At 45.2% G+C, this 23,208-nt stretch overlaps 1 protein-coding gene across 1 annotated transcript in view; it reads right to left on the bottom strand.

Moving 5' to 3' along the window:
- Window positions 1–3,573: 3,573 nt before the first annotated feature.
- The window catches only part of EXT2 (exostosin glycosyltransferase 2), a 120,497-nt gene continuing 100,862 nt past the window's right edge, over window positions 3,574–23,208 (bottom strand). Inside the window, exons 13-14 of the mRNA XM_068260821.1 lie at window positions 18,614–18,696; window positions 3,574–8,919 (exon numbers count right to left, since the gene is read on the bottom strand). Of these exons, the coding sequence (XP_068116922.1) occupies window positions 8,781–8,919; window positions 18,614–18,696 (222 nt within the window). The 3' untranslated portion in view covers window positions 3,574–8,780. The remainder of the gene's footprint in view (window positions 8,920–18,613; window positions 18,697–23,208) is intronic.

The following is a 23,208-nucleotide window of genomic DNA, read 5'->3' as shown; positions in this document are numbered from 1 at the left end:
CCCAGGCTAACATCTAAGTTTCACACAGACCCCTATTTTAGGCCACCCTTCTACCTATTCCCTCCTACCGGAGGGAGGAGGGTCTCATCTGCCAGAGAATTATATTATTTCAAAAGCCAGTTTACATACCATAGCTGAGAATTGAACCCAGGTCTCACTGTGTGGTGGGCAAGTACCTTAACCATTGTACCACAACAGTACTAACTGAAGCTGGCCTAGCATTTACCCTGGTCTCCTGTGTCAGAGGCAGAGCCCTTAACCATTACACCATCCAGCCACTGCTTACAGATATGTAGCCAGGCATGGCCTTGTCTTCTGTGTTCAACAGTTGTCCAAAGAGAACCCCAGATAGCCAGGTAGATTCATCTCTCTCTCTCTCTCTTAGTAAGGATGGTCACCGCTTTCCGCAGAATTGTATTTTTGAGCATAAATGGATTGAGCATAAATGGTACATGTTAGGCTGGCTTCAGCATGTAGTGTTGGTGAGAGAGAGAGAGATGAATCTACATGGCTATCTGGGGTTCTCTTTGGACAACTGTTGAACACAAAAGACAAGGCCATGCCTGGCTACATATCTGTAATCAGTGGCTGGATGGTGTAATGGTTAAGGGCTCTGTCTCTGACACAGGAGACCAGAGTTCGAATCTCGTCTCCGTCTGTTCAGTAAGCCAGCACCTATTCAGTAGGAGACCTTAGGCAAGTCTTCCTAACACTGCTATCTTGTCTAATTTTTCTCTTGACAACTGTTGAACACAAAATACAAGGCCATGTCCGGCTACATATCTGTAAGCAGTGGCTGCATGGTGTAATGGTTAAGGGCTCTGCCTCCGACACAGGAGACCAGAGTTCGAATCTCATCTCCGTCTGTTCAGTAAGCCAGCACCTATTCAGTAGGAAACCTTAGGCAAGTCTTCCTAATGCTGCTATCTTGTCTAATGTTTCTCTTGGATTGAGCATAAATGGTAAATGCTAGGCCAGCTTCAGTTAGTACTGTTGCGGTACAGCGGTTAAGGTACTTGCCCACCACACAGTGAGACCTGGGTTAAATTCTCAGCTATGGTATGTAAGCTGGCTTTTGAAATAATATAATTCTCTGGCAGATGAGACCCTCCTCCCTCCGGTAGGAGGGAATGGGGAGGAGGGTGCCTAATTAAAATCTCCCTAGCAGAGTGTGTAGCAGCTGTCCCTTAACTAATTAGTATAGGCAGATGAGTGAGTCAAATGGCTCAAGGACCTTGCCTTGTATAAGGGGGGGTGGGGCTCCACCAGTGAGTGCATTCTGATTGGCAATAATGTGTCTGCTGACTGTGATGGAGAGGGTCAAAGTTTTGCTCCATAGAGCATTATGGGGCGAATCGAACTTCCGGGAAAGTTTGCGTTTGGTAGGCGAACGCGAACCACTGAAGTTTGCCGGCGAACCGTTCGGGACATCTCTACCATTCAGCTTCCTTTCAAATTGCTTGTGAGCGGCAGCCTGGAGATGATCCGCCAAGTGTGCAGTTCAGCCTTCCATCTGAAAGAGGCCTTACCCAACATTCCTCATCAACGGTATCAGCATCTTATTGAGCCCATGCCAAGAAGAATATCGGCTGGGATCACAGCTAAAGATGGACCAACTCGTTATTAGAGGGTGTCTGTAATTTTTTGGGCCACTCGGTGTATATTATTTAGGACTTATAGCACAAGTGGTTGGGGGAGGAGACTACAAGTTAATAAAAAACTGGGCAGGGCTTTAATATACATTGCTTCTTTCCTAATAAGATGAGAACAGACAGCAGTCAGAACCCAATTCTATATTTATTCCTGTTTGTCCATTTGTGTAGATTTGTTCTCTATACCAGACGGCTTCACCTCATTTTCCCTGAAGAAACACATATAAAAATACCATAAAACAGACCAGTAAAAACTAAGATTAGATCCCAGAGAAATCATCGCAAATACAGATAAACAGCGAGAAGAAATCGCAGAAAATGCTGGTACTTTCTAAGAGGAACTGAACAGTTATTAATAACATTTCTGGGAAAACAGATCCTGGGATCTGGGAATAATAACCGATAGCCAGGGAAGGTTGCACAGTATAGCTGCTATGAATCGTTTCTACTGACCATAGACATTAGATACTCATCTGAAAATCCCGAAGATGTGGCCTCAGCAGGGATGGTTCTAGCTGCAATGTAACCCCACTGACATCCCCCCCTTCCAATCAAATCACCCCCAGGGCCCCTGAGCCGGCTGCCAGGCCCAATCCAACCTCCGGGCAGATCCTGCTAACTTTTTGTACACAGCAGAGAAAGGCAGCGCTTTTTAGTACAAACTACATCCTAAATCCCCATACATACGCTCAACAGCAGCCTTTTATTTTTATGCAGCACAATTATCAAACAACTTTTGTTGTGAAAACAACTGAACACCCCAAAAAAAGTTGCTTGCTATTGTTCCCACAACTGATAAGACTGATTGTGTGTATGGGGCTTTAGACTATGCCTATGGTAGGATTAGATTGTGAGCCTCTCTGAGGACAGTCAGTGACATGACCATGTACTCTGTAAAGTGCTGCAGAAGATGTCAGTGCTATATAAATACATAATAATAATATGGTAGGACATTAGACTATGGCCTCAATTCACTAAGATTATCTCCTGTCTTTAATAACTCTTCTAGAGTTGTTACCATGGTGATAAGGCATGTAGTATTCAGGAAACATTTTACCTCAGGCAAACCTAAAGTTAACTCTTCTGTCTTTAAGTTAACTCTCCAATCCTTAAAATAACTCCAGAGTTAAAGACAGGCTGTTAATTAACTGCTTGTGAAAATAACTACAGAGGAGGTAAATTAACTACAGAGGAGGTAAATTAACTACAGAGGAGGTAACGTAAGGAATGGAGAGATAAGATAACTCTCTCACTGCGTGGAGGTAAGTTTTCTCTTGTCTTATTATCTCCAGCTTGATCTTAGTGAATTGAGGCCTATGACTATGGCAGATATAGATTGTGAGCTCCTCTGAGGATAGTCAGTGACATGACTATGTACTCTGTAAAGTGCTGCAGAAGATGTCAGTGCTACGTAAATACATAATAATAATATGGTAGGACATTAGACTATGACTATGGCAGGGATTAGAGTGTGAGCTCCTCTGAGGACAGTCAGTGACATGACCATGTACTCTGTAAAGTGCTGCAGAAGATGTCAGTGCTACATAAATACATAATAATAATAATATGGTAGGACATTAGACTAGGACTATGGCAGGGATTAGAGTGTGAGCTCCTCTGAGGACAGTCAGTGACATGACCATGTACTCTGTAAAGTGCTGCAGAAGATGTCAGTGCTACATAAATACATAATAATAATATGGTAGGACATTAGACTATGACTATGGTAGGATTAGATTCTGAGCTTCTCTGAGGACAGACAGTGACATGACTGTACAGTGCTGCGGAAGATGTCAATGCTATGTAAATACATCATAATATGGTAGGACATTAGACTATGACTATGGTCTCTGTAAAGTGCTGCAGAAGATGGCAGTGTTATATAAAAACACAACAATAATAATATGGCAGGACAATCTGAGAAAACAAAACATATGGAGTTTTATTGAACCATTATTACAGTTGACATATGCCGTAGCAACTCATCAGTGAATGCTGCTTATACAGAAATGTTTCCAAGTAACATTAGAAAACGCTTTACATTTATTAACACAAACGGATAAATCCCCCGGGTCCATAACAGTTGTATCAGGCTTGTGGCACACATATTGTGGGGAATACATGATAACTGGCAGGGCACAGAGTAATGCACACGACATACAAACCATTTCTGCAGAATTAGTTCTTTTATTAATTGGCTGAGTTTGTAAAAGATGACTTCCTGGATGCATGTCAGATGCTGTCTGGTTAAGCTGAAAGAGGAACTCCAGTGAAAATAATGTAATAAAAAAACGCTTCATTTTTGCAATAATTATGTATAAATGATTTAGTCAGTGTTTGCTCATTGTACAATCTTTTAAATCCCTGATTTACATTCTGACATTTATCACATGGTGACATTTTTACTGCTGGCAGGTGATGTAGCTGCTGCTTGCTTTTTTGGCAGTTGGAAATGGCTGTAAACAGCTATTTCCCACAATGCAGCAAGGTTCACAGACAGGAAACTGCCAAGCGTACTGTACTTTTCTTGTTTCTTGTGGTAGGGGTTTCACCACAATATCAGTCATACAGCGCCCCCTGATGGTCTGTTTGTGAAAAAGAATAGATTTCTTATGTAAAAGGGGGTATCAGCTACTGATTGGGATAAAGTTCAATTCTTGGTCGGAGTTTCTCTTTAAAATTCGTGTTGACAGTCCAAGCTCCTCCCTCATCCCATCAGGAGCCAGTCAGGGAAGAGCTGGGAGGAGCCACAAGCTATTATTTTTCCCTTACTATGATCACAGAGCTGGCTCCGCCCTTCGCTACCGAGATATTAAGATAGAGATATTGTGGCCAGGACTGCAACATCTACTCATCAGCTCCTGTCAACTCTCTGGGAAATAAGCATTAACCCTTCTCACAACATTTCCACAGCGTTAAAGAGTAACTGTCGGGCATAACATCAAAAATCAATTCTTTATTTTTATCTGGTAAACAAGTAATAAGGATGCTAACCAGGCAATCCAAAAGTTAAAATCTCTATTACTTTTCTTGTTGATAAATTATCATTCCCCAGTTTACATGACTCTTATTTGGTACACAGAAAATTTGGTAAACAAAAGAGAAGTTGCAGGGCATGCTGGGTTGTCTTTTTTTCCCTTCTCTACTTCCCCCTCAGACTTAACTAATGCAGTCTGATTGGCTGAAGCCTCTTTTCCTCCTGTTTTCCCCTCCCACAAAGGCAAATCAGGCAGAGGAGACTAAGGGCGGATATTACATCACGACTGGCTTCAGAATAGACAGTAAATATGGAAACTGTTTAGAATAGGATTCTCTACTTTTCCTTTATAAAATTCACAGGAATCATAATGTGGACAGTGCAATACATCTGTTATGTAAGTAGAGCAAGTATTTATCTTCCTATATTTGTTTGTTTTTTCCTGAGATAGTATGGCTGACAGTTCCTCTTTAAATAAGAGTGGTGATAAATGGTGTGGGCTTGCAAGGCAGGGTGGTGACCATGGCTTCTGTGAACCCCCAGGGGTTTGGGGAGGGTTATTGAGTACTGCACTGCACACAGGCACGTCACACTAACAGCGTTCATTTACTGACCCCCGTCTGATAGCCACACGCCTCTGTGCACACCGCCAGCTATCTGGCTACAGTGACTGTATGCCAGTGGGCGTGTTCTCTGATCATGTGACCCACTACAATCACTGCAAATGGCCAATCCCAGCGATTAAAGGTTTTATTTTAAGAAATCCACTTTGCCTGAAAAATTCAGCGTAAACTGAAGTGCTCGCGAGGCCACGTTCACAGTTACCAATGCGTTACGGACCCTGTGACAGCAGGAACTTAACACAACGGATTGGGACAGCACCGCTGCACTTTATGCTTGCTGTACGTCAGGTAGTGAAGCATACAGTCCATGAAAAGTATGCTTCACTCCTACTGTTAACATGTGGGTTTAGCAGTAACGCACTACATGCAATACATTCAGATACCGCAACCCGTTATACCGCACCCAGCGTGCTGTAAACTCTGCACAGCCAAAGCATTGGAGTGCAGCAAACCAAGTTACAAAGTGCCCGTTACCCTGCAACGCACCATTGTGAATGTAAGGGGTTAATGCATTATTTACCTGCAGTATTGATTTTAGCTGCAATTTCAATTTAGAACTTTCTCTGTACTCTAAAAGATTAGCCACAACATGATGACCTTTATGGGAAAACATTTCTTCATGACTATTTATGGAAATCCTAAATACAAAACAGACCTTGAAGATTCACTTAGTTTCACTTTGCAGGGAGCATGGAAAGGGTTAAGGCTCAGAGTTTACAGTGAGGAGAGAGCTGCCTTGGTAGAGCTCCTGCAGTCTATTCACAGCTGCTGATAAGAACTAATTAGACAGGTTTATCTGGTTAAATGAACACAAGAACACAGAGAAGTGAATTTCTTCAGCAACTATATGTGGAACAAAGACTTTTCATTGTGTACTGTGCAAGAGTTCAGGACCAGTATGTCGCTTTCATTATTTAACATTAAAGCTGTAAAAGTAACTACAGACTGACTTTTAACCTGCAGTATGTGCTGCAACCAAACAAAATAGACTGCAAGTACCATTAGCCTGTATCTACATTCATAGTAAATCAGCTTCAGTGTGAGCTGATCTCTGCTGCCTCCAGTCTGTACAGTATAATCTGTTACTCTGTGCCTGTACTGATAGTAAACTAGCTGCAGTGTGTGCTGATCTCTGCTGCCTCCAGTATGTACAGTATAAGCTGTTACTCTGTGCATGTACTGATAGTAAACTAGCTGCAGTGTGGGCTGATCTCTGCTGCCTCCAGTATGTACAGTATAAGCTGTTACTCTGTGCCTGTACTGCTAGTAAACTAGCTGCAGTGTGTGCTGATCTCTGCTGCCTCCAGTATGTACAGTATAAGCTGTTACTCTGTGCCTGTACTAATAGTAAACGAGCTGCAGTGTGGGCTGATCTCTGCTGCATCCAGTATGTACAGTATAAGCGGTTACTCTGTGCCTGTACTAATCGTAAACCAGCTGCAGTGTGTGCTGATCTCTGCTACCTCCAGTATGTACAGTATAAGCGGTTACTCTGTGCCTGTGCTAATAGTAAACGAGCTGCAGTGTGCGCTGATCTCTGCTGCCTCCAGTATGTACAGTATAAGCTGTTACTTTCTGCCTGCACTGATAGTAAACTAGATGCAGCATGGGCTGATCTCTGCTACCTCCAGTATCTACAGTATAAGCTGTTACTCCGTGCCTGTACGGATAGTAAACTAGCCACAGTGTGTGCCAATCTCCATAACCTCCAGTATGTAAATGGTCCCTCCGTATCAACGCAGATCATTACCAGCAGCAAGCATGGAGATGTAGAGTAGCCAGCAGTCATTTATCACTATAAACAATGAGAGGGACGTGTCTGCATAAAGTCAATGATACATTATACTGAATTAATGATCAGAGCAGCATTTTTAGACAGTTGACCAACATAATTGTATAAACACAGTAACACATAAAGGTACAAGACAATCACTGAATCTCTGCACTGCCACTGTTCCTTGGTGTTCACGCTGTTGTCCCTCCGTCAAACACCTTCCTGTCCGAGAACCACTTCAGTTCTCGGGGAGGTCAGCGGTCCAGTCTCTGCTGTAGAGCATATACTGTACTCATAACAGAGCACTGACTACCTGGGAATTCATGTGATTTTAAATGTTAAGTTCCACTTTAAATGTCCACTTTAAAAATTGAGGACAAATTCTAAAGGCTTTTAAAAATATTGTTGTTGCCGTCACTGTCCCTGGGAGCAACATGAAGCTCTGTGGACTTTGTCTCCCCATGCCACACCAAAAAATTGGTCTGTAATGGTTTGCGCTTCTCAACTTCCTGTGTGGACAGGAAGTGGAAATTCAGAGATTAGGGCACAGGAGGAGGATAACATTGAAAGAGACTCTTATCTTTAACATGCTAGCCAAATAATTAAACCCCCGCCCCCTCCTAATTTTAAACGTTAATGTCTCGACAAGTAACTTCAAATTCCTTGTGAACTCTGAGACACATGGTCCTGCCTGCAGAGGAAGATTCAGTTGTGTGGGCGGGGCCTCACACAACACAGAGCTTTACGCACAGGGTGGGCGGGGCAGAAACCCAGTCACACACAAGTAACCATGCTAAATGCAATACCGTAATAAGTTATCAATATAGTGAAAATGCTGGACAGAAATCTGATGGGACTGTGCAGCGCAAATCACGTTTTACCGTTATGTGCCTGATATAATCCATCGATTGACACAATCACTGGCTTCTATTGCACAATCATCCATCTGGGAGGTTCCACAGGATCAAACAAAATTCGACAATAGATAAATAATAAAGTAGGATGCATTTTAAAAGTAGCCACTAACGGTTCAATTTTTAGCGATCAGATAAATGCGACTGTAAACAACACGTCGCAGCACATCCATTATTTCACCATTAACAAACCAATCTGTACTTCCTAGCCATCATAACCGATTATTATAAACATTTTTTTTTCTGATCGCCCTTGAACGAATGCTTTCAGAATAGTTAGCAGTCGATTGGGAATGTCAACGGAGTTAATTTCCTGCCGAATTATCTGATCCCTTGAACGATTCTTCGCTTAAGATTGGACAGTTAGTGGGCACCTTAACAGTAGAAAATATTACAGCTGAACCAGACAGAAAAGATACAACAGTAAAAAAAAGAAAAAAAATGATTTAAAATAAAATCAATGAAAAGCGCCAGGATACAGGAGGTCATTTTACTGCACCGCATACGTCTTTTCCGTCAGGTGTTGCCGTCCATATTGTAAAACGCAGGAATATCGCGGCCTGTTCTGGAGAACGAGGAGTCGTGAGTCAGCAACGCCCCATCGCCTTCTTCTTGACGCGAGTTTGCGACTTTCTACGAGTATAAAATGTTTAGCAGGGGTTTCTGGGAGGGGAACAGATGTTCTCCAGATCTGACCAGCTGCTGTGGAGACAAATCACCTCCTGAGATGTGTTCCCTGGCCAGAAGAGTTCTGAGAAGCCGATTCTGGAGGTCCAGGTGGGAGGTGGGGTGACACCTGGGCGCGTGGTGATGATGTCATCAGAGCCAGAGGCTCCCCCGTTACAGACTGCCGATGTTGGGGAAACTCTTCAGTTTCTCCGGGAAGTCGTCTTTGTAGAGTACGGGGTCGGCACGGTGCTCAACCACCTTCAGCGGCATGGTGCCGAATACACTGGCGAACTTATTGATGCACTCTGACCTGTGAGGAGAAGAGACGACTATCAGTGATAGAAGAGAGACAGCAAACGCTCATCAGCAGAGAACAATATGGGTGAAAGAGGCGCCCTGGTGTGTATAAAATTCTTAAAACCAAATAAAAACAAAAGAAAGGGAGGTAGCTTAACTTAAATAACAAAATCTTTGTAACAACAACAGATTTTTATTATTAAAGGGGAACTGAAGTAAGAGGTATATGGATGTTGCCATATTTATTTCCTTTTAATCAATTCCAGTTGCCTGGCAGCCCTGCTGGTCTATTTCTCTGCAGTAGTATCTGAATAACACCAGAAACAAGCATGCAGCTAGTCTTGTCAGATCTGACTTTAAAGTCTGAAACACCTGATCTGCTGCATGCTTGTTCAGGGGCTATGGATAATAGTATTAGAGGCAGAGGATCAGCAGGGCTGCCAGGCAACTAGTATTTATAAATGGAAATAAATATGGCAGCCTCCGTATACCTCTTACTTCAGTTCCCCTTTAAGCACAGGCAACGCGTTTCACGGGTCTAAGCTCGCTTCCTCAGGCCAATAACCGTGCCAAGTGGAAAAACCTTATTAGCATAGGGATCCTCTCATCAGCAGAGAGCTCGGCAACCCCTGGCACTTATGGTGGCCATACATCTATCGATCGTGCGGCGTGATCGATCATCCGATTTGATAATTTTAACGATTGGATGAAAATCAGTGCCACAACTAGCCTGTTTGCTCGATGACTTGACCAATTTATGGACAAAATCATTTGAATGTAGTGATTGAGCATGCTGGAAAATCTTGGGCCAACCAGATCCCCAAGGACACCCAACAATTTGGTGTACGCCTGTGTGTGTGGGGGGGAGGTACTTACCTAAGGAGGGGGAAGCCTCTTCATCTTAACCAGTTGAGGACCACAGGCTTACGCCCCCCTAGTGGCCAGGCTATGTTTTACAAATCAGTGCTCTGCAGCCTTAAAATCTTGCTGCACAGCCATACTACTTAGCAAACAAATTAATCTTGGCTCCTTTTGTTGCCACCAACAGAGCTTTCTGTTGGTGGAATCTGATTGCTGCTGCAACATTTTTTTTTATTTTTATTTTTATTAATCTACGTGTTTTTGTTTTTTGTTTTTGTATATATTTTTGTTTCCCCCCCCTTCCCTCCTTCCTCCCCGAGATCCAATCAGCAAGATCCCTCTCATAGACATCAGCCTACGGGAGGGATCACTTTGTGTGCCTCCCCTGGGGACAGCTCAGTGACAGTGCTGTTTTTTTTTTTTTCAACCTGTCAGCCACGATTGCGACTAGCAGGTTGTTTAAGGAGCATAGCTCCGTAACTAAGGCAGGATGTGCTCATCGCCACGTGCGATTCCCGCTAATCTCCACCCACCGCTCTTGACAACTTTCGGTGTTAGGCGGTCCTGGGACTGCCACCTTCCCGACGCCTATCGGGATTAGGTAGTTGAAAGGGGTTAATAAGGCTTCCTTCATCCCCCTCTGCCAGCCCAATCCAGCCTCGACAGCTCTGAACACAGAGAGGAATCAATATTTACATCTGCGCTGATGCGCATGCGCAATAGCAGCTCTCCGCTTGGGCTCTGTCGGAAATAGCCGAGCCTGATCGGGTGCACTCTGCTGCGCAGGTGCATATGACTCGCGCTAGAGCAGTAGAGCAGACCCGATCGGGCTTGACTATTTCCAGAGCACAACCAGAGACGCGCCACTGCGATTGCGCACACATCGACAAGTGCAGACAGGAAAGGAGATCTTCTGGGGTCCCAACGCAAGATCCACTCTGCTGCAGAGGACTGGGGGAGCCTCATTAGGATCCAGAAGCTTCCCCCTCCCGAGGTAAGCAACCCCCCCCAGAGGCACACTTTTCCCCTTACAGGTCTACTAGGGTCCATTCACACGGGCAATTGCAAAACGTTTAGCGCTAGTGTTTTGCGCGGGTGATTTTACCACAATTAACGCAGTAAAATCACTGTACGCTTTTGCGACTTTTGAGCAATGGCGATGAGTGCTTTTTAAGCATTGTATCACGATTGCTGTAGAATCGCTGTAAAATGATGCATGCACCGCGTGTTGCAATTGCCGCTAATTGAGAATCCCCCACGATCAGCGGCAATGAGATCACTGCTATTAGTTTAGTATTGCGCTAGCACTTTGGCGATTAGCGTGAATCGCCTGCTAATTGCCCCAGTGAGAATGGGTCCTAAAAGCAAGAAGTTTTGAATCAGGATGATACCATTTATTGGCTAATTTATAAGAAAAGAAGTAAGCTTTCGGCTATGAAGCCTTCATCAGACTGATTCCTGTTTAAGAAATGGTTTGCGTTTAGTTCCAGAACCTCTACGTATGCATAAAAAGAATCCGGTCTCCGGGGTGTAGATCATCTCACAAAGCCTCTGTGGGTTATAATTTCATTTCTGTATGATAAAAGCATCCACCGTTTCTACAACTGTCTCATGGTGCCACTGTGCGCTCAGGTGCTGCGAGCAGCGGGAGATCCAGCGTGATGGAGAGGAGATAACTCTGCACACATGACAACTCCAGATGCAGCCTCATCACTCACCTCACGGTAACTGGCGTGCGAGAGGCCTGGCTACGCTTCACAGAGAGAGGACCCAGCGGCCAAACACGCAGATTTATCGCCAAGGCTCTATCCCGCGTGCTGTGATGGCGAGCACTCCCGCTCTTAAAGCGGCCCTCATCTCCGCAAGTATTCTCCCAGGAAAGATTCTCTCTTATATTCTGAGGACTCTTGTCAAACTTTGGAAAGTTTTAAAAAGACCCTGAGCAGGACCCAAAAATGCCATAATGAACTTACCCGGGGCTTCCTCCAGCCCCTCGTAGTCAGTGAGGTCAGTCGGCGTCATCTGGGCTCCCTCTGTTCTTCCGCTGGCGATTCCGTTAGCGAATGCGCGGTTTATTCTTTTTGAGAACTATGTGCGCACAGAACGTTCATGGCGACGGGCGCGCGAGCAGGAGGACCCGCAGATGTGCAGTTGACCATGACACCAGGCGAAGTTGCACGCCTAACGGAGCCACCAGTGGAGGAACGAAGGGAGCCTAGAGGATGCCGAAGGACCTCCCAGAGTACGAGGGGCTTGAGGAGGCCTCAGGTAAGTACAGAATGGCATTTTTGAGTTCAGCTCAGGGTCACTTAAAGGGCCATCGTTTCTGCGATGTTCCCAGATCGCAGAAACGGTCTCTTAAAAAATCGTGGGTGGTCAGAAAAATTGCAAGGTGAATACGGGCCATACCCACCTTGCAATTTTTCTGGCCACCAATGATTTTTTGAGAGACCGTTTCTGCAATCTGGGAACAGGCACGCGATAACGCAAACAATGCGCGGCGTCAACGACCGTCACGGCGGATCAGATCTTTAGGATCCCCGACGACTCAAAGTATTGCGATCACTTGACTTCCCGTTCACGCCCGTCGTGTATACCTGCTGGCAGGAAGATGGATTGGGGAGCGCTCATCGTCGGGGACGTCGCTGGGATCCATGTTCTGCTGCTCCAATTACAGAGCTTCCCTTTACATACAGTCAAAAGGAACCTGTAGTGAGAGGGATATGGCGGCAACTGAGAGGAACATGACACCCCATGGACTGTATAGCCTTTATATTACCCCCAATACCCACCCTACCTAATGGACTATATACCCCAGCCCCTTATACTGTGCCATATATCCTACACATCCTTATGGAATGTACGCCCCAATACCCGTATTCCCACAACCACCACCTCCCATGCTAATGTTTTGCTCTGGCAATGCTAAATGCATTTGGTTCTGCCAATAAAAGTTTTTGGGATTTAGGTACAGATTCTTCCCTCAGAGATGCTGACTGACGAGGACACGTCAGCAGGACAGGCAGACGAGGGGTTAATGCAGCCAGAGACCTGCACAGGGGGTGCACAGAGCCCCCTTCCCTCCAGCAGGTCTTCCAATCCTCCTCACATTCCTGCCATTCCTCCAGCCCTGAGCCTGACAGGAGAGCAATCAGCCCTCAGCCTCTGATAAGGACCCGGCTCCCTCCAACATATGGCCAGAGAGAGAGAGAGAGGAGAGAGGAGGACTTGCACAACTCACAAGGCCTGCTACACCCCCCCTCCCCCAAACACACACACACACGCATACACACACACACTCCACACACTAACGCATATACACACACACACACACTAACGCATATACACACACACACACTAACGCATATACACACACACACACACACACTAACGCATACACACACACACACACACACACACACACACACACACACACACACACACACACACACACACACACACACACGTCTGACTCCTCTCTGTAAGCCAGCAGAGCTGTTAGTTACTTTAAGCTGAATACTCACCTCGCGACCCAGTACTTTGCGTGGAAATTCGTTGAGGATCTTAAAGATCCAATGTAACAGTCGTTATTGCCGCGCATCGCTAAGTTACGTTCGCATACCCGTACCCACATTGCGAGATCGTGGAAACGATCGCTCGTCCCTCAAAAAAGTAAAAGCCACTGTACTGATAGTAAACTACCTGCAGTGTGTGCTGATCTCTGTAACCCCCAGAATGTACAGTATAAGCTGTTACTCTGTACTTGTACTGATCGTAAACTAGCTGCAGCGTGCTGATCTCTGCTACCCCCAGTATGTATAGTACAAGCTGGTACTCTGTGCCTGTACTGATAGTAAACTAGCTGCAGCGTGTGCTGATCTCTGCTACCCCCAGTATGTATAGTACAAGCTGGTACTCTATGCCTGTACTGATAGTAAACTAGCTGCAGCGTGTGCTGATCTCTGCTACCCCCAGTATGTACAGTATAAGCTGTTACTCTGTGCCTGTACTGATAGTAATGTAGTAATGTAGCTGCAGTGTGTGCTGATCTCTGCTACCCCCAGTATGTACAATATAAGCGGTTACTCTGTGCCTGTACTGATAGTAATGTAGCTGCAGTGTGTGCTGATGTCCGCTACCCCCAGTATGTACAGTAGAAGCTGTTACTCTGTGCCTGTACTGATAGTAAACTAGCTGCAGTGTGTGCTGATCTCTGCTACCCCCAGTATGTATAGTACAAGCTGGTACTCTATGCCTGTACTGATAGTAAACTATCTGCAGCGTGTGCTGATCTCTGCTACCCCCAGTATGTACAGTATAAGCTGTTACTCTGTGCCTGTACTGATAGTAATGTAGCTGCAGTGTGTGCTGATCTCTGCTACCTCCAGTATGTACAGTATAAGCTGTTACTCTGTGCCTGTACTGATAGTAATGTAGCTGCAGTGTGTGCTGATCTCCGCTACTCCCAGTATGTACAGTATAAGCTGTTACTCTGTGCCTGTACTGCTAGTAAACTAGCTGCAGGGTGTGCTGATCTCTGCTACCCCCAGTATGTACAGTATAAGCTGTTACTCTGCAGCTAGTTTACTATCAGTACAGGCACAGTGTGTGCTGATCTCTGCTACCCCCAGTATGTACAGTATAAGCTCTTACTCTGTGCCTGTACTGAAAGTAATCTAGCTGCAATGTGTGCTGATCTCTGCTGCATCCAGTATGTACAGTATAAGCTGTTACTCTGTACTTGTACTGATCGTAAACTAGCTGCAGCGTGCTGATCTCTGCTACCCCCAGTATGTATAGTACAAGCTGGTACTCTGTGCCTGTACTGATAGTAAACTAGCTGCAGCGTGTGCTGATCTCTGCTACCCCCAGTATGTATAGTACAAGCTGGTACTCTATGCCTGTACTGATAGTAAACTAGCTGCAGCGTGTGCTGATCTCTGCTACCCCCAGTATGTACAGTATAAGCTGTTACTCTGTGCCTGTACTGATAGTAATGTAGTAATGTAGCTGCAGTGTGTGCTGATCTCTGCTACCCCCAGTATGTACAATATAAGCGGTTACTCTGTGCCTGTACTGATAGTAATGTAGCTGCAGTGTGTGCTGATGTCCGCTACCCCCAGTATGTACAGTAGAAGCTGTTACTCTGTGCCTGTACTGATAGTAAACTAGCTGCAGTGTGTGCTGATCTCTGCTACCCCCAGTATGTATAGTACAAGCTGGTACTCTATGCCTGTACTGATAGTAAACTATCTGCAGCGTGTGCTGATCTCTACTACCCCCAGTATGTACAGTATAAGCTGTTACTCTGTGCCTGTACTGATAGTAATGTAGCTGCAGTGTGTGCTGATCTCTGCTACCTCCAGTATGTACAGTATAAGCTGTTACTCTGTGCCTGTACTGATAGTAATGTAGCTGCAGTGTGTGCTGATCTCCGCTACTCCCAGTATGTACAGTATAAGCTGTTACTCTGTGCCTGTACTGCTAGTAAACTAGCTGCAGGGTGTGCTGATCTCTGCTACCACCAGTATGTACAGTATAAGCTGTTACTCTGCAGCTAGTTTACTATCAGTACAGGCACAGTGTGTGCTGATCTCTGCTACCCCCAGTATGTACAGTATAAGCTCTTACTCTGTGCCTGTACTGAAAGTAATCTAGCTGCAATGTGTGCTGATCTCTGCTGCATCCAGTATGTACAGTATAAGCTGTTACTCTGTGCCAGTACTGATAGTAAACTAGCTGCAGTGTGTGCTGATCTCTGCTACCCCCAGTATGTACAGTACAAGCTGGTACTCTGTGCCTGTACTGATAGTAAACTAGCTGCAGTGTGTGCTGATCTCTGCTGCCCCCAGTATGTACAGTGCAAGCTGGTACTCTGTGCCTGTACTGATAGTAAACTAGCTGCAGTGTGTGCTGATCTCTGCTACCCCCAGTATGTACAGTGCAAGCTGGTACTCTGTGCCTGTACTGATAGTAAACTAGCTGCAGTGTGTGCTGATCTCTGCTACCCCCAGTATGTACAGTGCAAGCTGGTACTCTATGCCTGTACTGCTCGTAAACTAGCTGCATATTAAAGTGACACTGAAGCAAAAAACAAAACAAAACAACAAAAAACATGATTTAATTAATTGTATGTGTAGTACGGATAATTAAAGTATTTTTTTTTAATAACATTGCAGCATTCTCTAATATTTGCAGTTTACACACTACACACTGCATTTTAAACTATGAAACAGCAGAGTTAATGACCCCTTGAACTTCTCGGCAGTAAAATCTTATTTGAAGTTGCTTTTCACTGTTTCTTTGATGTGTAAGTGCTTCAGAAAATAGCACTATAGCCGACCAAGTTGGGTCGGAGAGCTCACAGAAGCTCTTTTGCATAGATAACAAGTGAAGTTTCTTAACGCTTCCTGTACTGGAAACAATATGAGACTCCTATCTGTGCCGCTAATGTTTTATTTGTTAGCTGTACTACACATACAAATCATTATATCATAAGCTTACTTTCACTTCAGATTCCCTTTAAGTGATGGCTCTTGCAGGACAGGGTTTCTATTTTAGCTATAGGTGTCCTGAAAGATTCGTAAAAAAATTTTTATTGGTAAGTAACTCTTGTCATCTTCCAGGGAAACGGCAGCTAAGATAGTAATGCTGGGAGACTCTGATAGTCGTCCCTTTTTTGGGGACATATTATGCAGAACAACAACAGGTCTGCTATCCCAGGAATAATAAAACAAAAAATATATTAAACCCATTTTATTTTAAACTGAATAATCACAGAAAAGCTGTGAATTCACATCACAGTTACTGCAAGTCAGATCAGTTTAAAGTGGACCTGAACTCAGAACTTCCCCTCTGCTCTAAAATATACACAACAGTATAATAACCTTTAAAGAAAAACATTCCTTTGTTACAGCTGATACAAATCCTGCAATAAATCTGCAGTGTATCTACTTCCTGCTTTCATGGAAGCAGACATAAGGTTATCATCCAGCGTTTACAAATTAGCTGCTCTGCCGTGGCAGTCAGCTGACACAGCAGTGTGATCAAATTACAATTTGTGATTAATCACAGATGGGGGGATTAGACAGGCAAAACTCTCCAAATACATACAGGGTGGATTTCTCTGTGTTCCCCTTCTGTCCTGTGCAAGAGTTCAGGTCCACTTTAAGCTGGTTTCTGATTGGCTGCTACAACTTGCTGCTTGATCAACCATTTGATTAGATCATTTTCTCATATCGGGGGAAAGCCGATTTATTCTAGTCTGGTCTATTGATGAAAATTGCCTGATAACTGGTCGAATCGACCAATTTACTTGATTGTGCAAAGTAGAAAATAACGACCGCTGTTCATATGGTTTCAATCATCTCAGAATGGATTTTTGGTTTCAGAGCGTGGAGGAGAAACATTGGTCACCTCGATTAGTGCCACAGAATGGCCAGGTTCTCGCTTGTATTGTGTGAGCCTCTGTTTGATCAATTTTCAGTTGACCACACTGTTCTTGATTGCCCAATAAAATTGATCACTTAATCGCTTGGTGGAAAGTCAAGTAATGTATGGGCACTTTCTGGGGTTTTATAAATTATCATATAGGATCATCATAATAATTGGGCTAATGGAGGCCAGCAATGGTGCGTTTTCCAGCAAATTTTCAATAAGATCATTCAGATTGAAAGAAAATATTGCATTTAACTGATCCACAGCGTAGAATCTAAACTTTTCACGATATCTAAACCAGTTGCGATTGTATCTGTGAAAATAAATCAGCCACGCCGATTGGCTAAGTCCAATCACTATTGCGCAACATTTTAAATACATGTAAAGACCGGTGATGCTCAAATCCGGATCCGGGAGACGCCCGGATAGTTGCTATCCGGATATCTCCCAGTAAACCTGTGCGGGGTGAGCGGGGGTCAATCTTACCTGTCTGACGTCTTCTTCGTCCGTCCCTGGCGCCTCCCACGATGCAGTCCATGCGCATCACGTGACTACAAACACTTCCTCCTTCAACCTGGAAGGAGGAAGTGTTTGTAGTCACGTGACCGCCGCGTGGAAAGCATCGTGGGAGGTGCCAGGGACGGACGAAGAAGACGTCAGACAGGTCAGATTGATCCAAACTCCTCCCCCTTTACTGGGAGATATCCGGATAGCAACTATCCGGGTGTCTCCTGGATCCGGATTTGAGCATCACTGGTAAAGACATACTAAATGGAAAAACATACTTTTTCTCCTATGTTGCTGTTACTTACAGTAGGTAGTAGAAATCGGACAGAACCAACAGTTTTTGGACTAGCCCATCTCCTCAGGGGGGATTCTAAGTGTTTTCTTTATCTTCAAAAGCACCTGGTGAATGGCAGTTACTCAGTCCAACTGCCACAATAGTGCATAAACAGGTAGAGAGGCAGCCTGCTCGTTTGGACAGATCCTTTCCAGGGAGTGCTTTTGTAAAGAATAAATAAAAAAAAATACCCTGGATCCCCCATAAAGAGATGGGCTAGCCCAAACCCTGTCAGTTCTGTCAGATTTCTATTACCTTCTGTAAGTGACAGCAACAAAAGAGAAAAGTTAATTTATAGCACATTTTACTCCGGAAGAAAAGTACTTATTTGTATGTGTTTACATGTATTTAAAATTTTAATTTTTTCCGCAATAGTGGTCCTTAAAGTAAACTATCGATGATGCGATTGTGCAGGATTGACTGAGCAGCTTTGATAGCTTTGCTAACTTCATACAATACGATCTGAAAGATCTGATTGAACAATACAATCATTCGCTGCAAATTATAACACTTATGGGCCCCTCCTGCCAGTGTAGAAGAATGAGCAGAAGCACTCCCGGTCAGTTACCTCTCCACCATGTGCGTCTGATCCAAGGACAGCCCGTCAATCGCGGTGCATTCTGGACACTTGAACTTCTTCCTTGGCGTGACCTGTGGGAACAGCGGGAATAAGTGTTGGGGGCAGGGAGGGGACAAGCGACAGATGACACATTGTTTACACAGCACTGGACATCTCTTTGTTACGATACGCGGGGTGGCTGGACGCTACACGGATAGGGTGGCTCGCGGATAAGCCGGGGATGCAATGAAAACAGCCTGCGGATCTGCCTCGCGCTTCTCCTCCGAGTCAAAAGGAAAAAAAAAAAAAAAGCCCTGGCGATGACAAGCCTCCTAATTCCCTTTTAATGACTTCTCACACTGCTAAGGTCCCTATATAAACATCAGATGGCTGCGCAGAGTGTACCCTGTCAGCCGCCACATCGGATGAAACGCGTAGTGCCCCTGCCAGCCCCTCGATTACAAGGTAAGCCCCGCGGCATGGAGACCAGGGCATTGCTTCGGGAGCACTGGCAAGACACCAGGGTTGCCAGCCTACGGCGGCCATCACAAGCCGAGAGGAGTCATGTGATGTGGGGCAGCGGTGACACCACAGGAAATGAATGTGCGAAGGGCTCGCGATCAAAGCGATGGCCGCCGCGTCGCAGAGACCCCGGTAATTCTGGGGATTGGGGAAGATAATTGCCAGATCTCTTCTAAATGAGCATTTGTGAGGAGAGAAATGTGTAATTAACATTCTCCGAATCAGCTGTCCCTGAAAGACAGATGGCCGTCTATATAGGGCTCCAGCTCATTCCGGGCCTAGGAGGCGACAATGGCGTGACTTGGCGACCACAGAAACACAGCGTTTCGCTACTCTCGAAATGAGAGGTGTCAACAAGTGTTAATGAGACAAAGGTCAGGCCACGAAAGCAAAGCGTGGCCACAGACGTGAGCCACGTACAGACGTGAAATACAAGCCATCCAAGACGAGGTCAATAACCGTTTTGGGTGTCCGTATCGAGAACGGTGAGGATACTCTACTGCTGTCCGAATAACCTTTTCTATTGGAGGCACCTTGACAAAACGTTATCAGAAAGATTGTTGTAATAATCACCTGCTGAGTGAGGGGCAGGGGATCAAAACAACTATTTTATTGGACACTCAAAATGACAACGCGTTTCGCAGGGCTTATGCGCTTCTTCGGGTCATGGGTACAGAGTGTGTCTTGGTGTACAACACAGCAGACTCATAACATCTATTCTACTTATCAGGGAGGGATCCACACACTGCATATAAACTATTAATATATATGCAGCACGGTGACGTATTGGTTAGCACTCTTGCCTTGGAGCGCTGGGTGCCCGGTTCGAATACCAGCCCCGGAACTATCTGCATGGAGTTTGTAGGTACTCCATATGTCTGTGTGGGTTTCCTCTGGGCTCTCTGGTTGCCTCCCTAATCCCAAAAACATACAGATAAGTTAATTGGCTTCCCCCTAAATTGGTCTTAGACATATGACTGTGGTAGGGAGTAGATTGTGAGCTACTCTGAGGGGCAATTAGTGACAAGACAATGTACTCTGTACAGCGCTGCAGCAGATGTCGGCGCTATATAAATAATAATAGATTTCAGCTCGACCTCTATGTAACCAACGCTGCAGAGCCGGCTGATGGGCTCCCCTGGTCTCCCTTCCCCGGGGACCCCTGGAGAGTACCGGCAGGGCTCCGCACTCCCCTGTCCGCCAGCATGCCTCCTGCCTGTGTCCAGCTGTCTGCATCCCCGCTGGCCGTCTGATCTCTGTGACCCAGTGTAATCACATAACGGAGGTGCCAAGTAGGCCAGATTTATCAATGCATTACCGACAGTTTTTTCTTCTTAAACTCTTCTAATCAGCAGGGAGAACAGTTCTGTATGATAATAAGAAACTTCTTAAATCCTAGGTCAGTGATAGGCAAACTTGGCTCTCCAGCTGTTAAGGAACTACGAGTACCACAATGCATTACAGGAGTCTGACAGCCACAGTCATGATTCATAAAAGTAAATGCATTGTGAGACTTGTAGTTCCTTAAAGGGAACCAGAGAGGAATAAAATGTGAAAATAGAAAAAGGCTTTTATACATACCTGGGGCTTCTTCAAGCCCATAAGCCTGGATCGCTCCCACGCCGCCATCCTCCGCTTCCTCTACCGTCGCTACCGGGTCCCGTCACTTCCGGCGGATGAGGCCAATTCTCCGCATTACAGGTTCTCCTTCCATACCCTTACGCATGCAGCTGCGCAGTAGGCAGCCGCAAGCGTAAGTGTATGGAGGAAGCCCCTGTGATGCGGAGAATTGGCCGCGTCCGTCAGCCGACTGGCGGTAATGACGGGACCCGGTACCGGCGGATCCAGGCAGCGGAGGACGGCGGCGTGGGAGCGATCCGTGCGTATGGGGCTGGGGGAAGCCCCAGGTATGTATAAAAGCTTTTTTTTAATCCTCTCTGGTTCTCTTTAACAGCTGGAGAGCCAAGTTTGCCTATCACTGTCCTGTCCTAGGTAATAGCAGCAGTTTAGCATGAATTTCTAGAGCTGCACTACAGTTAAGAAAAGAGCAAATCCATCACTAAACTGCTGCAGATTAAGAAGTGCTTGATAGCAGTTCTACAGACTGTGCAGTAGTGCAGACTAGACATGATTTGTGAGGTGCTCCTCCCTCCTGCTGAATTCCTCCTCAGTGACTGCCAGTATCAATACAGGAGATGTATTGGTTACCTCAGTAAAAGCAATTCCGCTTATACACTGCACTGTCAGAGACCTTCCTAGCTCCTCCTATTTTACAACAGTTTAAGAAGGAATCTGCACTATCTAATGATTTCTTAGGCTGTCTGAGACAGTTCTGCACGGATTTCTAAAAACCTACCAATATTTTGTCTCAGACACTGTTGATAAATGTGCCCCACAGAGAGCAGGTGGCCAGCCCGGGGCTAGAGACAGAACACTGCCACCCGGACAGGTGAGATCGCTCAGCTCTGGATTGACAGGGAGCACTATAAGATGAGGGGGGAAAGACAACAGGGCAGGTCTGTAAGCTGTACATCTACTGCAGCGCCATTTTCCATCAGGAGCAATCGATCATTTTGATAGGTTTCAGCTGGAAATCAATCGAAATGATGATCAGGTGGCCATGCTGGGACATCAATCTACGAGATTCCTTCACAGTAATTGAATTTGCTAGGAAAATCGATTAGTGTTTGGACACCGATTTCTCTTTTATATTTGTTTTTTTAAGCTAGTGAAACTGGAGTAATGCCGGTGTTGTGTCTGATTACGCTGCCTGCTGATTTGCGCTGCCCCGCATGTGCAGTAGGAGACCGTGCGGCCACATTTCCTATTGAATGATGCTGCTGGTGGTAAAATACTAAATATCTCCGCTCCCCCACCTCTTACACTCCCCAAATTTTCAGGGTAGGGAGGGGACCCCCCGAACGACCTCTATACCAAATTGCAGCCCCCGAGCCCCGCTGGTTCCCGAGATAGGTTTCTCTAATCTATCTCCTGAACCAGCGGGTCTCGGGGGCTGCAATTTGGCATAGAGGTCGTTCGGGGGGTCCCCTCCCTACACAGAAAATTTGAGGAGTGTAAGAGGTCTGGGAGCGGAGATATTTAGTATTTTACCTCCAGCAGCATCATTATCTTCACACTGAGCATGCGTGCTACTCAGTGTGGGAGGAGCTTCCGGGCAGCGCAATCAGACATTACACCGGAACTCAGTGGAATCGCCAGATATCTGCCCAAGTGAAACGCTTCCTCTCATAAGAAATCAGCGAGCAGTACTTCAGCTCTGTGGCAGTATAATGACCATGATCTTTCCTATCCTCCCTGATGGTTCAGTAGCTGTCAGCCCTAGCAATGTCTGTGGGGTGGCGGTGACCATTGTTCCTTGTGGTCTATTGGTCAGGGCTTCTCGTAATTTGTACATATGACACTTTACACTTTAAAGTGGGATTGTCAGCCACAAAATCAAATTCCATTTACCCACTGCTCAGTTTATTATGCAGTCTACATTCTGATCCTGTATTGAAAACATTCCAATATAACCATAAAGGTTTCTGCTGTAATAAATCTTTTCTCAGTCAGCCTGGCTCTATTTGGTACATTGCAGAGGAGAGGGAAGCTTGTTATCTCCCCTTCCCACATTCCTGCTCCTCACTGATTGGCTGAGCGCAGTTCAGTGTGACAGGAGGCTGAGATAGGAAATACACCTCACCCCTCTGCAGAAGCTGCTGAAATACAATCTATGCTGTGCTCCCAAAAGCAAACTAAATATGTCAGAGCAGTGTCTATAGAGCTCAGTGGGCAGGGGGTTGGCAATCTATACACCATTTCAGACAGGAGAAAAAAATAATAATAAGAAGATAAGAATAAGATTGGACTGTGTTCAGCAAGAGGCAGTAAAGATGGAAAATGCCTGGAAACCTTTCTATTTACTGTATACAATTCGCTAAAATCAAAATGTGGACAGTATAATAAATATGTTATGATAGTAGAACAAGTATTTATCTATTTATATAAGTATTTTTTTTCCTGGGATGGAATGGCTGTCCAGCTGCTTTAATTTTTCCTCAACCCCCAAAAGAAATAAAAAA

Source organism: Hyperolius riggenbachi, chromosome 11 (genome assembly GCF_040937935.1).
Source record: "Hyperolius riggenbachi isolate aHypRig1 chromosome 11, aHypRig1.pri, whole genome shotgun sequence".
In the NCBI taxonomy this organism is placed as follows: domain Eukaryota; kingdom Metazoa; phylum Chordata; class Amphibia; order Anura; family Hyperoliidae; genus Hyperolius; species Hyperolius riggenbachi.
This window is presented reverse-complemented; position numbering and strand designations above follow the sequence as displayed.